The sequence below is a fragment of the Eublepharis macularius genome, chromosome 4 (assembly GCF_028583425.1).
Source record: "Eublepharis macularius isolate TG4126 chromosome 4, MPM_Emac_v1.0, whole genome shotgun sequence".
NCBI lineage: Eukaryota > Metazoa > Chordata > Lepidosauria > Squamata > Eublepharidae > Eublepharis > Eublepharis macularius.
In genome coordinates this window covers 47,846,247-47,861,746 of record NC_072793.1, presented here as the reverse complement: position 1 = coordinate 47,861,746, position 15,500 = coordinate 47,846,247, and the positions used below count along the sequence as shown (strand labels likewise).

At 41.3% G+C, this 15,500-nt stretch overlaps 1 protein-coding gene across 1 annotated transcript; it reads right to left on the bottom strand.

Moving 5' to 3' along the window:
- Positions 1-2,966: 2,966 nt before the first annotated feature.
- LOC129328378 (histone chaperone asf1b-B-like) lies at positions 2,967-13,502 on the bottom strand. The gene is made up of 4 exons (XM_054977402.1): positions 13,303-13,502; positions 10,009-10,124; positions 6,165-6,341; positions 2,967-4,275 (listed from the first exon to the last, which is right to left on the bottom strand). Exons 1-4 carry the CDS (start codon positions 13,409-13,411, stop codon positions 4,078-4,080), a joined length of 600 nt encoding a protein of 199 aa, XP_054833377.1. The 5' UTR covers positions 13,412-13,502; the 3' UTR covers positions 2,967-4,077.
- Between the last annotated feature and the right edge of the window lie 1,998 nt (positions 13,503-15,500).

The window sequence follows — 15,500 nt, the reverse complement described above, 5'->3', positions numbered from 1 at the left end:
GCTTTAGGGGTGAAATGAAGGCAGTGCCTACACGACTGAGTTTCCCCTATGCACAGCAAATAAAGAATGACCATCTGTTTTGGTCATTTTTTAATTGCACGAAGTGCAGTGCTTGAGAAGAGCTTTTTCGGACATTATCAGTAATTGCAAGATAAGAACACAAGAGAAATCAGACTTATCTCGAGAAGTGATCTAGCTAGAACCTCTTCAACCGGCGGCCAAAGAGGAACTAAGGGTATCAGGGGGCGCCCTGCCCTCCTAGGGGCCATTTCGGCCAGAAGATGGCCACACATGCGCAAAAGAAGACTAGGGCGCCCCCTGCTGGATTTTTAGCTAAAGTGACCTCTGAATTGGCAGGCCTGCACGTGCACAGTCCCATGTGGGACTGCACAGGAAGACCGACGATGAACCTCTACTCCGTCCCTCAGAAAAAGAAAAGGTGATTCTTGGTTACCACATCCTGCCCTCAGACTGAAAATGATGGCTTGCTCTTGCTGATGAATTAAGTACATGAAAACAGATTTTACATAAGCATCCTCACTGCTTTCTGCCACTCCTTACACACACACTCCTTAAAACTGGACCAGTGCATTTTTTCATATAGTTTCCAAATCCTCTTGTGCCAAGAGAAGAGTTAAATTTAGCTATAGCTTAAAGGTGACCTTGGAAAGGTATCTGATGGATACTTTCCCCTCTTTGACCAGGAAAGGAGGGTTTATAAGAGTTGTTTTTTGAGGTTTATAGCTAGGGTTCTTATACATCAGAACACAGACAGTATTGAGGAAAGCCCACTCTAGATTTCCAAGGTGTATGGGGTCAAGTATTAGTAAGGCCATGCTCATTCTACATCTCTATTTGAATATTGAGCAGTTTTTGAGTTACACTGTCACAGAATATTAAAACTGTAAGCAGCGCATAGAGACCTCCATTACATAGCTGAAGGTAGCCTAAAGGAAAAACGTTGCACCATTTTCTAAAAAGCCAGAAAAAGACTGAGGAAATCCCACTCTATATATACATTGAGAACATACAGCTCGTAAATTAGGACTGCACCACTCTTGGTGGAAATTTCAGAGGATACTATGGCACCCAAACTTTAAATGTATGGCCTGCTAGCAAAAAACTATGGTCTTAGTAAAGGGTTTTCCCACCTGCATCAGAAAGTCGGACTAAAACTAATGTTCAGGGAAACATTAGTATTCCATTCATCAAAGGAGTCTTAATGAGCTATGATGGTTTACTAGCCTCTAACTGAGGAAGACCTTCCAGTCAATATTTCTGTGCCTTACCTGTAGTTAAGGTAGCTGAACCAGTATTGCGTTTTTATCACAGGAAGCTAGGAACACTTTTACTACAGTAATTGGATCCCATACTTTACAGAACTCTACATTATACTCAGTACCTAGACTTGCACCTAAAGCAAACCGAGGTCACCAAACAATGTACAGCAGTAGTTGAACAGACTCTCTATAGCATCTTTCAGAAAAATTAAACACCTTGCCCTGTTAGCTGCAGCTAAAAACAAGAAACTTAAGAATAGCTACAATTTCAATGTAATAGTGACATATACAACTGTGATTTATGTCACTGAATCAGTGGTATAATGATTGCTTTCTCTACCACATCTGCCCCCAAAATATCAGATATCACTATGAGTCATCACATTACTTCCTACTTATGGCAACCCTATACATTAATGACCTCTAAAAACACCCAGTCAGTAACAGCCTTGCTCAATCCTTGAAAACTGAAGGACATGGTTTTGTTTATTGAGCCAATTCATTTCATGTTAGGGTTTCCTCTTTTCCTAGTCTTCAACTTTTCCTAGCATTATTTTCTTTTCCAGTGAGTCTTAAAGAAAAGTAACACTACATTGTTTATAGTAATCTGGGATAAAAGCCAAACGGCTGTTTACATTTATAGGAACCGTACCTACAACTCTTAAAGCAGTAATTCATTAGTTTAAAAGTTAATTTTTATGTGTTCATTTTTGTAATAGTATAAGTATGAAAATTTTTGAGGATTAAAGTCTTCCTGCTCAGCCATGAAGTGAACTATGTGACCTTCACTCCGTATCACTACCATGCATAGTTTTTGCAAGGGCAAAATGGAGGAAAGGGAGAACCAAGTCTCATGAAGCTGTCTTAAACTGAATTAGACCACTGAATCAAACTGAATTAGGCCAGTATTTTCTACTCAGACTGGCAATGGCACGCCAGGGCCACAGGGAAAGTCCTTTCACATCACCTACTACCTGGTCCTTTTAACTGGAGACTGAACCTGGACTTTCTGCATGCAAAGCAGAGGTTCTTCCACTGAACCACAGCCCCTTCCATACATGGGATAGACTGTAAAATGCAATCCAGTATCTTTTTTGTTGTTTAACATGAATATTTTAAAAACCTGACCATTCAATAGACCAAATAGCTAATCCTCATAATATAAAATATAAAACAATGTAAACAATTTTATGATATTATACTGTTTTATATTTTATTATAATTGTTTTATATATTATAAAATAAAATTGTTTTTATATATTATAAAATTGTTTTATATTTTATTATATTATCTTGACCATCTTCAGACACAAAATATATTTGATACAATGAACAATTAGGCCTCAGCCTATAACATCGTATTATATGCAGATGTTCTGGTCATGAGCATCTTGTATGAGCTCTAGATGAGGCTGCTACAGAGGGATACATACTTGAAGGGACTGAATTAAATCAGTGTTGTTTGATACCATATTAAGCCACACAGATTTGTTATGGTAACACTGCATACAATGACAGAGGTCTTTCCCAGCTCTTGCTTTAAAGAAGTTAATCCTACCTGTACCAATTCTTTAACCTTGTCTGAGATTTAACTTCTTGCCACTTGAAGTAAGCAGCCATTCAAATGTGAGGATCTATCCAATGTTCTCTCTATGCAGAAAGATGGATACCACTCAATTCCTATCATAATTTCTTCCAAAAGTTTTATTAGCTGGACATCAATTTCACAAGATAAAATGTTTAAAAAGACCTGCGTGCAGTGCATCTCTGTAATATCAGGGAGAAAAATAGGCCAAGTACCAGGGCATGCAGTCACTGAAAGTAAAGGAACAGACTGGAGGGAGGCCAGAAGAACTTTCTCATCACACAGATGTAAACTTTACTATACTATAAAAGGCATCCAAACAAAAGTGAGGAGTTTTGAGAGGAACGTGCTATGTGTAGAAAGAGACTACAAATGAACCAAATTGCCTCAAGAGAGAATCTGCATATAAGAAAGGTATGTTTAATAATCCTACAGGCAAGGGCACCAGCAGAGGATTTTGTAAAGTCAACACTGCTTACAGGATATAGTATTCCTGCCAATTCTGGCTTTGGAGAGGGTACTTGTGGGGATAATAGTATAAAGACAATGCATGCCCAAAACAAGAGCTTGCAAAAATAGCATTGGGACCCCTCACATAAGAAGAAGCCTCCCCTCCTCTGCTTCAAACTCATGTAAGAGACTTCCATCACCTTTGCTGCTACGTGCAACAGTAGAACAATGGATGCAAAATTGGGTCAGAAGGATTTTCAGCTCCTGTTAAGAGAGGAATCAAGACCTGGCTGTAATATCTAGCCATTGTGTTGGCAGTAAGCAGGTCCTTGAAGTTCACCTCTGTCAGAACAGAAAGAGCAAAGAGAGAGTCAAAGTCTTGAAATGGAGGCACCTACTATATAGACTCTCAAAAAAGAGCATCATGGCCTCTCACATTACTCCTAGACTCCAGGACATTTGGCAAAAACAGGAGCGAACACAGAATTTTTGCTTACTCAGTTGCTGCACAAGATGCCTGTCAAGAGGAGAGGGTGCAGGTCTTAAGCACAAAATGGCTATAGCAGAAATGCAAGTTTATAGCCAGGAAGGCATCTTGTCAAACTCCAATAGGATAAAGGCTCAGAAAATTTTGTTGACTCAGAGAGACCATTTAAGAATTCAGCTGCCTCATTGACAATATTCTTTTTCCTTTCAACTTCCTTACAAAATACTCATGAATTGCCCTTCTCCATGTCAGGTCAGTAGATTCTTGTGCTTGGATCACATACAGTCCATGGAATTCTCAGGCTGAAGACTCATTGAAGGAGCCAACCCCTTGAGGTAGGCACAGCTAGGGGACAAGAAGCCATCTGGTTCTGGATCCACATTTTCAATATTGTCCATTTGGTCTCTAGGTGCATCCCAATTGATGTGGAAACGGGTGACACGAGGGTTGGATGCCAGGATATTCCTCTGCAGCTAGGAAGCAAGAACAAGGATGAAATAATTAACATGAGTTTATTCTGGGTCAGTTTTCTGAACCAATAGCTACCTAAGGCCTGCAGTCATTCCATATATGGACAACTAGCAGCAGAGCCCATTGTGAAATAATACTACGGGCTCTAGCTGTGGGGTCTTGGGAGGGCCGTGCCCATGGCACAGTCTTCCCATGGCTGCATGCTGGGCCACCACATAAGGCTGCCTCACCAGAGGGCCGCCACGCTTGCCACCCTGCCCTGCCCCACAGCAAGCTGCTGGGCTGGGTCGCACCGGGCCCCGCAGCACTGGGTCGTCCTGGGCCTCCGGAAGCCCCGAGGCAGCAGCAGGAAGGCAAAACGTGTTCGCCCCAGCTCACTTATCCCTGCCTACTGCACCTGTGCAGAGATAAAAAGTGAGTCATCCACAACACGGTTTGCCTTTTATATAGTAGGACAAGAAACAAACTATCATTACTTTCCAGCTATGACAAAACTGATCCTTATCTTACTTTGGTGTACCTGGAATATTTCTCTTTTTTGCTGGCCTATTTTAGAGGATATTATAGACTGTGGCTTATCAGAAACATTGGCTCACTTCTTTTTTAGAAGGTATTTTGAAACCCAGACTCCATATTCAAAAGCATAAGCAGCTGCCTCCTAAAGGCTGATGCTATGATTCACTGATCCTGGTTCGCTTGAATCACTCAGAAACTAACATTAACACTTTGTTCAGAGTGTGACCTTCCTCCCTGGAGGGAAACCATCGAAGCTCTTAACTCAGAACTGAGTAAATACTGCCCATAACATGCTAATCTACTCTTCCAGCATCAAGACTCTACGTGCCCGTAACACCTATTCTTACCTGAATTAATGAACACATGATAATCATTTAATCAGATCAAGTAGTAACTGTAAATAAGGCTTCGCTATCACCATTCAGCTGTAAGCAACTATATGATGGTTCCATTGTATAAAACTGTATTTAAATTGTGGCTTAGCTCCTGGGGCGGGGGGAAATCAAAGCTGCTTTCTGTATCATAAGGTCTGTACACTTTGCCACTTCTCTAGTTAAGACACCCTATCTGAAGAATTTAGATAATAAACTGATTTCAAATTGAAGTCAGAGTGGTTCCCTGCCTCAACTACTTGGAATCATAATCCTCAGTAATCCTTTTCCTCCTGCTGCAGAAAATGTAGTAGGTGGGTCTCAAAGACTACAGTATTCCAGCTAGAGGGAGCCAAGGGTATGAAAATATTCAAAAGAAACTGAAAGGCCAGAAGTACTCCTGCTTGAGCCACAGAGATAAGGAAACATTGCTTGGGGTTCAAAAATATAACCGGTAGGTCCTCTTTCCCCAATCAACTGATTTCACTTCTCCTCAAAATACGGTAGCCCATATCTTATGAAAGTTTCTTCAACTTTTTGAAATTGTATACCTCTTTTAAATGTCTTATACGCATCAGAATGTCAAGATCTAAATAACAAACACCAGCCTCTCCAATTCTGAATGTTCATTGAATATACTGCCCACTGTTTCCCCCACATGACCCACCTCCTCACCACCTGTATTCTCCCTCTTTAGTTCTTGTTCTTCTCTAACTTATGAGAAGAACAAGGGAATCAGAGGTTCACGTTCATAATCCAACTTCCTGTAATCCAAAAGGGTATATTTAATCCACTTTCAACTATGCAAAACTGCTTGCACTGTTCTTCCCTTTTCAGAAATGCTGCTTTAGAGTATTTCCTTCTATCGCCACTATATAGGCAATTCATATATAAAAATAAGGCATCAGCTACAGAATTGTAAGGGGCACAGTCCAAGGAAATAGGTCTCCTCAAATCTAAATTGGGTTAGATGGAACCTGTTCTTACCATTATCAGCATCTCACCTGAGAAAAGTCTGGTTTGAGGGGTGGATTCTCTCTTAGTTCTGGATCCATATACTCATTGTTGACATAGTAGCCAATTCGGATGAACTCCTGGCCCAGGTAGGTGCAGGTGATGAGTATCACAGTAACTCCTACAGCATCACTCTCAGGGATTAGACCAGGGTTTGGGGCATCTGCCTGCAGCGAGGAGGGAGTAGAAACAAAATGCATTACTTCCTTCTGAAGAGGTCAGGATGCTGCATGAATTTTTTTCCCATTTGATCCTCACAGCAATTCAAAATATTCAGTAGTCTGAGGTCACCCAGTGAACTTTCAAAGCTGAGCATTTTTTAAATAAAAATTATTTGCGGCCTTTCTACTAGAGGCAAATTGCAATATAATGAAACAATTTTACAAGTTCTAGCATGCATAAAAATACAGTAAGCTTACAGAGTCTTGTGTAAACATTGTATTTTTATGCGTACTAGATTTTCAAAAAGCCAATCTACCAAAAATACAGCCCAAACATATTTGTTACTTAAGAAGGTGTTACAAAAAAACTCCGACTTACTAAAATTCAACAAGGATAACACCTTCCTCATATGCTCAGGACATTAACTCTGAGTCAGCCATAGAAAAGGCCTAGGCTTCATCAGTAGCACAGCAGGTGGAACCATGGGAGGAAACAGACAGGAAGCATTGATGCAATGAGTGAAGCTAGTGCATTAGTCTATAACAGGAACTGTGGTCCTTCAGATACAGGGGTCCCAGATTATGGAAGACTTTAACACTAAGCATTATACTTTGAACTGAACCCAGAACCTAATCTGACACTGTAAAACAGGCATAATTTTGAAAGCCATAGCTCCAGACAAATGTCAAGCAGCTACAATTTGTGCTGATGGATGCTTTCAGACCATCATTAAAGACAGCTCAGCACAGAAAGATTAAAGTGGCATGGATCAACAAAACAATTTATGAACCGGATTAAGCTGAAAGAAAGCACTCCTAATGACTACACCAGCCTCTTTCTCCACAAGCAAAGCTGGATCTAGCAGTTAAGAGGTACAATTTTGGAGAGATTTAAATGAGTTGGTGAGATATATAGCTAAATCATCAGCGAATAGGCTTACTTTGTGTTCAGTTGCATTGATTTAAGTACCACAGGGTTACTTCTGACGGTTTCTGCCAGAGGCTCTATCACTAGGACAAATAAAAGGCGAGGGGACAGAGGACAACCAGCCTCTTGCCTCTAGAAAGAGGAAAATCTGAAGATTTAAAGCAGTTTATTTTAACATGGGCCTTTGGGTGTCTATAAAGTGCTTCAATAGAAACACGAAAGTGAGAAGCATCACAGAATTTTTATGCAAGTCACTCATGATTATAAAAAAGGAAAAGCAAAATCAATTAGAGTGGAGAAAGGCAAAAGAAGGGACTATAAATAATCATAAAGCTGCAGGTAATACCACAGTAGCAGCCCTGAAAGCCAAAGGACTAAGCCACTAATTCTAGCCATCTCCATCTCACCAAGCATTCTAATGAGTTTCTGGTCTGAAAGCAGTGATCAAAGGGAAGCTGTCATCACTGGTTATTGAGACATATAAATCCCACTGGATGATGCCACATAGTTTCAACACTACCAGTTACAATCAATTTACTATTAGACCTATGTTTTATATTTGGGTAAATAATGCCTCAGGTCTCTCCATAGCCTGCCACATACCTGAGTTCTGGCTTGCAATGCTGAACTTTCTCTTGAGGTCTTATTCCTTTCCCCTTCGTGCCATAGCTTATGTACCTACTATTCCAACTGCACTGTACTCTAATTCCTTATTCTCCTGCATCAAGATATCACCATCTCCGCAGTCACTCTCACTTACAACATATTTCTATACCAAACTTCTTTTTCCTTCCTTCATATTTCCTCTCATATCTTCATTCCCTTTAAATGTTTTCTCATGATCCTTAACCGATTCTCCCATTTTCCTCATTTAACTTCAACCCTTCAAAATCCCAATTATAATTAATCGTCACATGTACATTCATCTTTGTGTGTTATTTTTCCAGAAGTTCTTGTTACTTGGTTGAACCCTTTTGATTGTAAACCCTTGGCAAAGGGATCTTTTCTTTGTAATCACTGTCACTATTCTCAAACCCTTAAGATAGGGGGTTTCAGAATATCTGAACAAAATACAAACACTTATTTAAAGTTTCCTTGAGAAACTTTATTAAAAACATCTGTATATATCAAATGGAAAATAACAGCATTCTTCAAATTATTTTAGCTGATCTTCAGCTGCAACATTGTATAAAATTTCATCAGTGTGCTTTTAAGTATACAAAAAGTTTCAGGGGAAAATAATAAAGATGATGGTTGTGGAAAGGATGAAGAATTGGATATGCACTATTATAGCTAATAAATTTATATGTGGGACAATTTTCAGATATTGAAAAGCCAACTCTATATTAATACTAATATATATTACTACACTAATGTTACCGATGTTAAACTGGATTATTGATAGTAGAGTAACTAACATTGGGCTCAGAGTGTTGTAACGAGTCAGTTCCCGTGTCTAAAACCAAGTTTCAACTTGCTAAGAGAAAGATGGATCTCTCTCCGGGGAAGCCGAAAGCAGTTAGTCTTTAGACCTGTCAAACAGATAAGTTCTTTGAACCAGCTGTTTATCAGTACATTTATTTATATAGGGTTTAATATTGCTTTGCAACTCCTTATCAAACACACAGACACTAATCTAGAGTTTATTTCACTTTATTGAAAATACACCCTAGTTTTTTAATGAAGCAAGCAATCAAAATATAAATGGCTATTAATATGAATCCTGTAACAACAGAACATAGAAAGGCAATAAGAAATAAGTTCACTAACATTTCTCAATAAATCCTAAGTTTAACATTGCTCAAAGTTTCTATGAAATACATAGGTAGAAATAATTTCTCACCTAGATTCTCTCAAGAGATTTCTTCTATCAGTACCCTGCTTATTTTTTCTGTGTTTGCAATTATATACCTAATCATATGTAAATATTTAGGGTCTATTCACATGATAGCACAAACAAATATTGATTGGTTTGACACTTCACTGAATATTCATAATTTCATAGTACAGCCTTCCAATTAGTTAAAAAAATTATGTTATAATCTGAACTGCACAACAAAACTACAAATCTCTAACAAGTGTCAGGAAAAGTTAAGTTGGACGATCACCATTGGTTGAATCTCTGATAGAGGAACATCAATCTCAGTAGAGTCTACTATTTTAATTAATTGTCAAAGGATGAAAGCACACCTGTTGAATTACCTTATACATAGAAAAAATACACTGAAAGTTCATGTAAAGTTTAAAAGTTCATCTAGAGAGTATAGAAGCTAGGCCTAGTATTGTTCAGTATTGATCATTGGCATATGATCTTAATCTATATTAGCATAACAGTGTAACAAGATAGATTTAGACTGGACTTTTTAAAATGTCACAGAACACCTCTCAACTGCCAAACAGATCACTTATTGAACAATTTGCCCAGAGAAATGCAGAATCTTTCCTTGGTGTTTTTAAAGAGCTGTCAGATATGAGTTAAGTCAAAGAAATCTTACTGAGAATTGGGTTAGACTGCTATAGGTTACCTCTAATTGCGCTTAAACTAGAATTAAAGGTGAGGATCCTATTTAGCACAAGCAGAAGCGCACTTCCTAACCTCCTGCTACACTCATCTAAATCACACTGCCAGCATTCAGTGGAAAGACAAACTAGTATGCACAGACTTGTAGCCTAAGGACTTCTTTCTCATCCCAACCTCCCCACTACTCTTCTTTCTTTACTTTCCCCAAGTATATTAGCTTTTACCTCAAATACAAACATATGCCTCCCAGCTGGAACTGGTCCAACCAGCACAGAGTCAAGAACTTGGTCGTACTCTTCACTCTCAGCAGAGCCAACATAAATGATCTTCCACTCCAAGTCTGGCAGAAAGAGATAATATAGGAGAAATCAGCAATAGCATAGTCGCCATAACTGTGGAGCCTTAAAGAAAATATATTGCCTTTGTACTCAAAAGGTATTACAACAAATCAGTGAATTAGTATTAATGTTTTAAAAACATACATCTGTTCAGGAGTCAGACTGAGAATTTCATTCACCAAACAAGCCAAGATTACACAATAAATTTTACTCTGCTTCCCCATATGTCACAAACTTTTTAGAACAGTCTCTTCTGTGTATTGAAGATACCTCCTGAAAAACAACAGGGAGAAAGCTAATGTAATAAATACGGTCTGATCTCTAACGCTGCTCAGTAGCCCCTTTGCTGCATTCACTACAGATCTTTTGAGGTCAAACTCTGAAGAAAGCATTTCTGAAAATTTGCAGAAATAGCTAGCAGTGGAAAGCACCTATTCGCTAGCACCTGTATCACAACAAGCCTCCCCCACCCAAGAACATGGTGCAGCTTAATAGATACAATATTTCCATTTTAAACACGCTGAGTATGAACATCTAAATGCATGAATGCAGATTTGATGTTTAACTTAAAAACTGCAGGTAGCTTGCCAGAAGCACTACCTTGGGGATGGGGGTGGGGGTGGGGAGGACAAAAGCTGACCCAATTTTTTACTTGATAGACCCATATCTAATACCACACTTATACATGGGTGAAGATTATACTTTTCAGCTTCTCTGTAATATTACATCCATCTTCTGCCTTAACAAAACAATCCATAATATATGGGCTGCAATGCGCTATGTAGGATCACTTGTGCAACTGAGAAGGTTAATAGCTCTTTCACATGACATAGTAACCCCAATTACAAGAACTTGCATCCAATAATCAGGGGTCATGAATAAAGTCAGGGGCTCTATTTTGCTGTGCCAAGAACATGAGCCAAAAGAGATGTTAAGGAAGTGAACAAGGACCGGGATCAATAGGGAATGGTAGCAGCCAAAGTGATTTTCTCAAGTATCTATGCACTTGCTCACTGGAAATGTGCACCTGCTATCTTTTAAAAGAAGACCAGAATCTGAAAAAGACAGCCAACTCCAGGTTACAGTTTACTCATGAATCACTTCTTTAACATTGGGGGCGTTTTTGCAGGTATTACATTGCATAGTCATAAACCACAAGAAATTATTAATTTGAATAATACTTGTATTCAAGAAATGCCTAGCAGGAAGCCTCATGGGGGGATGGAAGAGTTTTAGCACCAGGAGTGTGTTTACAGGGGATATGCCCTCTGAAAAAGGTTTGAGGCCCCTTGTCTGATCCCAGGGCAATATTTCAGATTAGTCGTGAAGCATTCTGTTGCAAGGAATGGGTGAAAAATACTCACTGCAAGATGTCCAAAGGAAAGGGGGTATCATAGTGATCATCTATCTCAATTTTTCCACTAATCTGAATTCCACAACAGATGTCTGATCTCAACAACAGTTGTGGATACTCTGTGCCCCTTCTTGGAAGCAAACCAAGATCTGGTACGTCATCAACATTCTGGGAAGGAGTCTAAATATGTTTGGGGTCAGTGGGCTCTGCCCGGCAGCGGCTATAAGCCTGACATTTAAAACATGTTGTCTCCTCCACCAAGTTTGCTTTGCTCAGTATCACCCCATAGGCTTCCAAGCTCTCAGAAACACATTCAACATATTAAATACAGCCATAAAGGTAGAAATTCAGTTCATTTTCAATTATTTTATTGAAAGCTGGAATTCTCAGAATACTGAACTCCACACAGTACCCAATTTCATGTTTGTAAAACTGTGAAATCACAAAGAAGTAAGTAAAATACGAAGCAGGGCTATGAATATGTTCCTCATCGACATCCTGTGACAGGGCCTTTCTGTACAATGAGGTACCCCACTTTAAAAGTCTGCTCACTTGAAAATAAAATCCTACCATAACAAGAGCTTTCAGGGACCACAGCAGCAATAAGCTCAATACAACAACTACATTGCTTCCCCTTCCACATCCAGCACATATTTCTTACATTTAAAACTCTCCATGATCTTCCTCACCCAAACTAATCTCTGTCCCTTCTACAACTTTAAATCCTCCAATCTCCTCAGCAATCAATGAGTCTTCTGCTTTCTTGAATGACCCTGTCCATGCATCCTTGTTACACTTTATGCTGGAGTAGTTTCAGGGTAAACTTGTCACACTAAAAACCTCCACCAACAGCTCTATATAGTAAAGGACTATCATGACTTGGATCCAGACTGGATGTTTCCAGAGGCATAAGGATGTTTTGGAGGTCCTTCATTCTTAAGGTCAACATAGGTTGGAGCTGATTTGACTGCACATAACACACACACACACACACACAAGGTGCTCCTGCTTTGATGCCTTTCTGATAGCCATGACCAACAAGTTTGCTATTAGAGCAAAAGTTATGGGGATGCAAGTTATCAGAGAGATAAATTATGGTTAACTCCTCCCACAGCCATATTTGCAATCCCCCAAATCAGATGTATTCCTAAAGTAGTATTTTACTGCGTACTGGGGGAGAATTATGTAAGCCACTCTGATCTCCTCAGATAAAGGGGGGGCGGGGTTAAGAATGCAAATATACTAGACAGGTAAATGAACAACTATTTTAGTCAACCACCATAACAAAAATAAGAAACCACCATAGCAAAAATAAGTAGCATTTCAAGTAACTTCAAATGTTAAATTACTTATTTTGGAGGCCAGTTTCCCATAGGAAAGCGCCTCGCGAAAACATAGCTGGTACCCCCCAAAAGACATCTCCCTTACTAGCCAATATCCCCCCTCCCCGAGACAAACTCCTGGGGGTTCGCGACAAACTTGCCTGGGGGAATAAAAGACCTTCAAGCAAGGGCCAGCAGGGGATACTGGCAGGGCTCCAGGACTGATTCGGTGATTACACCTCCCTCCATCATACCCAGCAAGTGGCTCACTAGGGCTATCTAGAGGCCAGAATGGCTCTTTCTGACCAGAACACCTACGGCCCCAAGGCCGGGCTTAGTTAAAAGGAGGCCTCCCGGGAACAGACAGCCCTCTCTCCAAAGGGTACGGCAGTGTGTGAAGGCATCCCGCCGGCCTTTCTCGGGGGTGGTCGCAGGCAGCCGGTTTAACGGGCAGAGCCCTTCCTGGAGACGGGGGTGGGGGGAGAGGGACGGCCCTTGACTCACCATGAGGCAAAGCCTCTCCGCACTCGAACTGCACCTGAAAGCGGAGCGGGTGACTGAAGGGACTCGGGTTTTCCAGCACAGAAACTCCCAGTACCGATACCCGCGCCATTACGGAGCCCACTCCACCCTTCTCCAGCACTCTAACAACCCCCGGCCCACTAAACCCGCTCCGCGCACGGCCGGTTTAACAACAGAGCAGCGTCGCAGCCAATCACTGCACGGCAATCGACGCTCCTCTGCCCAATCCCTACACTTCGCGCCTGAGCTTGCCCATCCGCCCTCCGCGCGAGGCCACACCCCCTCCGTTCCCCTGCCAATCTGCCTTTCCCATTCGATCCCTGGCGGGAGCTTGAGCTAAACAATCGCGGCTCGCCTACGCTCCCCCCGCCCGCCCGCCTCCCCGGACTCCGTCTCCAATCAGCGCTTGCTGTGCCTGGTCCCTTCAGCGCGCTAAAACTCAGTTGGCCAACGGGTGTTTTCCGGGGAGGCAAAGGAACCAATCCCAACAGTCGGTGGAAAAGAAGCGAGGCGGTGCCGGGGAGTGGAAACCCTCAGCAGCACGTGCAGCGGATTAAACCTGGGTAGTCTAATAAATAGTGCTACTCTGGAGAAGGTGGTTTAAGGACTGCAAGTACGTAGGCTCTCTTAAAGGCTCTGTGGAGCCAGGGGTGGTGGGTGGTAGTGGCAGTCTGCCTTATAGGAGGACCTGCATTGAGCAGAGCTCTGTAGGAACTTATCAAGGAGCGGCTGTGGTCAGTTTAGCAGAGAGCTTATAATAAGTAAAGTAGAGGTCACATGGCTGCTTTGGTAGTAGAACAGATGGCCTTGGTTGTCAGGACAAGCCACAGGACTGTCTGCTGCTTGCCCGCATTGATTTACGTTATTTATAATGTAATCTCACTGAAACCCAAGGTAGAGTTTGGGCCAGTACTGTCAATTTTAAGGACATTTCAATAAACAAAGTATCAGGATATATACATGCAAATTTTCAAAGATTTAAAACCAGCAGAAATTCAATACAGGGTTGAAGAAAAGCTGAAACAGGGTTCTGCCTGGCCCATTCATGCCCATATTTGTTCTCTCTTCTACAGGAGGGCCCTGGTATCCTTTAAAACCTGAAAGACTCCTTGATATCAGGTATGATTGCCGACTTCCAGGTGGGGCCTGCAGATTTCTTGACATTACAATTCCAGACTACACAGATCAGTTCCATGAAAGAAAATGGCTGCTTTGGAGGATGGCCTGTATGGCATTATGCCCTGTGGGAGTCCCTCTCTTTCCAAACCCTCCCTTCCCTAGGCTTCACCAGCAGAACTCCAGGAATTTTTTGACCTGGGTGTTTCTTGCTGGTGGTGTTTTAACAGCTATATAAAAGGCAAATATGCAACTTACAACATTTGTAACCAGAAAATAAATATCTGTTGAGTTTGGGGGTGGGAGCAGGTGGAGCCCTAGTTGGAAACTTCTGTTCAACCTGCCACTGCCTCTCACCCTTACTTTTCAAAATATTGGCAAAAAACTTTGTAAATACAGATGTAGCCCCCTTTTATTCTGCTTCAGCTCTGGGAATTGCCCTGAAAGGCACGGGATAGCGCCTGGACAGCACCATCTGTCCAGCTTCATCCCATCTTTCCATCGTGAGTCCCCGGCCCATTCTTTAATCCCTGTCTTGTATGTCCAGTTGTATGCAACATGCAGCAAATGACTATCATACATGGAACTTAATTCACTAATATGAGCCTACATTGATGCTGACCTTTTTTTTTTAGTAAGAACCCCCCCCCCTTTTTTTGGAGCCGCTATTTTGACAGATGACAACATGTGACAGGGCCTTTTGGGTGGTGGTACTGAGACTGGGGAATACCATTCCCTGGGAATTTCATTTGCTAACCTCTCCGGTAGCTTTTAGAAAGGTGTTTAAAACACCTACCTATCTTATTAAGAATGCAATTCTATGCAGCGTTACACCAGACAAGGGCTGGAGTAATTGATGGTTGTTGTGGGTTTTCCGGGCTGTATTGCCGTGGTCTTGTCATTGTAGTTCCTGACGTTTCGCCAGCAGCTGTGGCTGGCATCTTCAGAGGTGTAGCACCAAAAGACAGAGATCTCTCAGTGTCACAGTGTGGAAAAGATGTTGGCAGGTCATTTGTATCTACTCAGGAGGGGTGGGGTTGGGGTTCCTGAGTAGATACAAATGA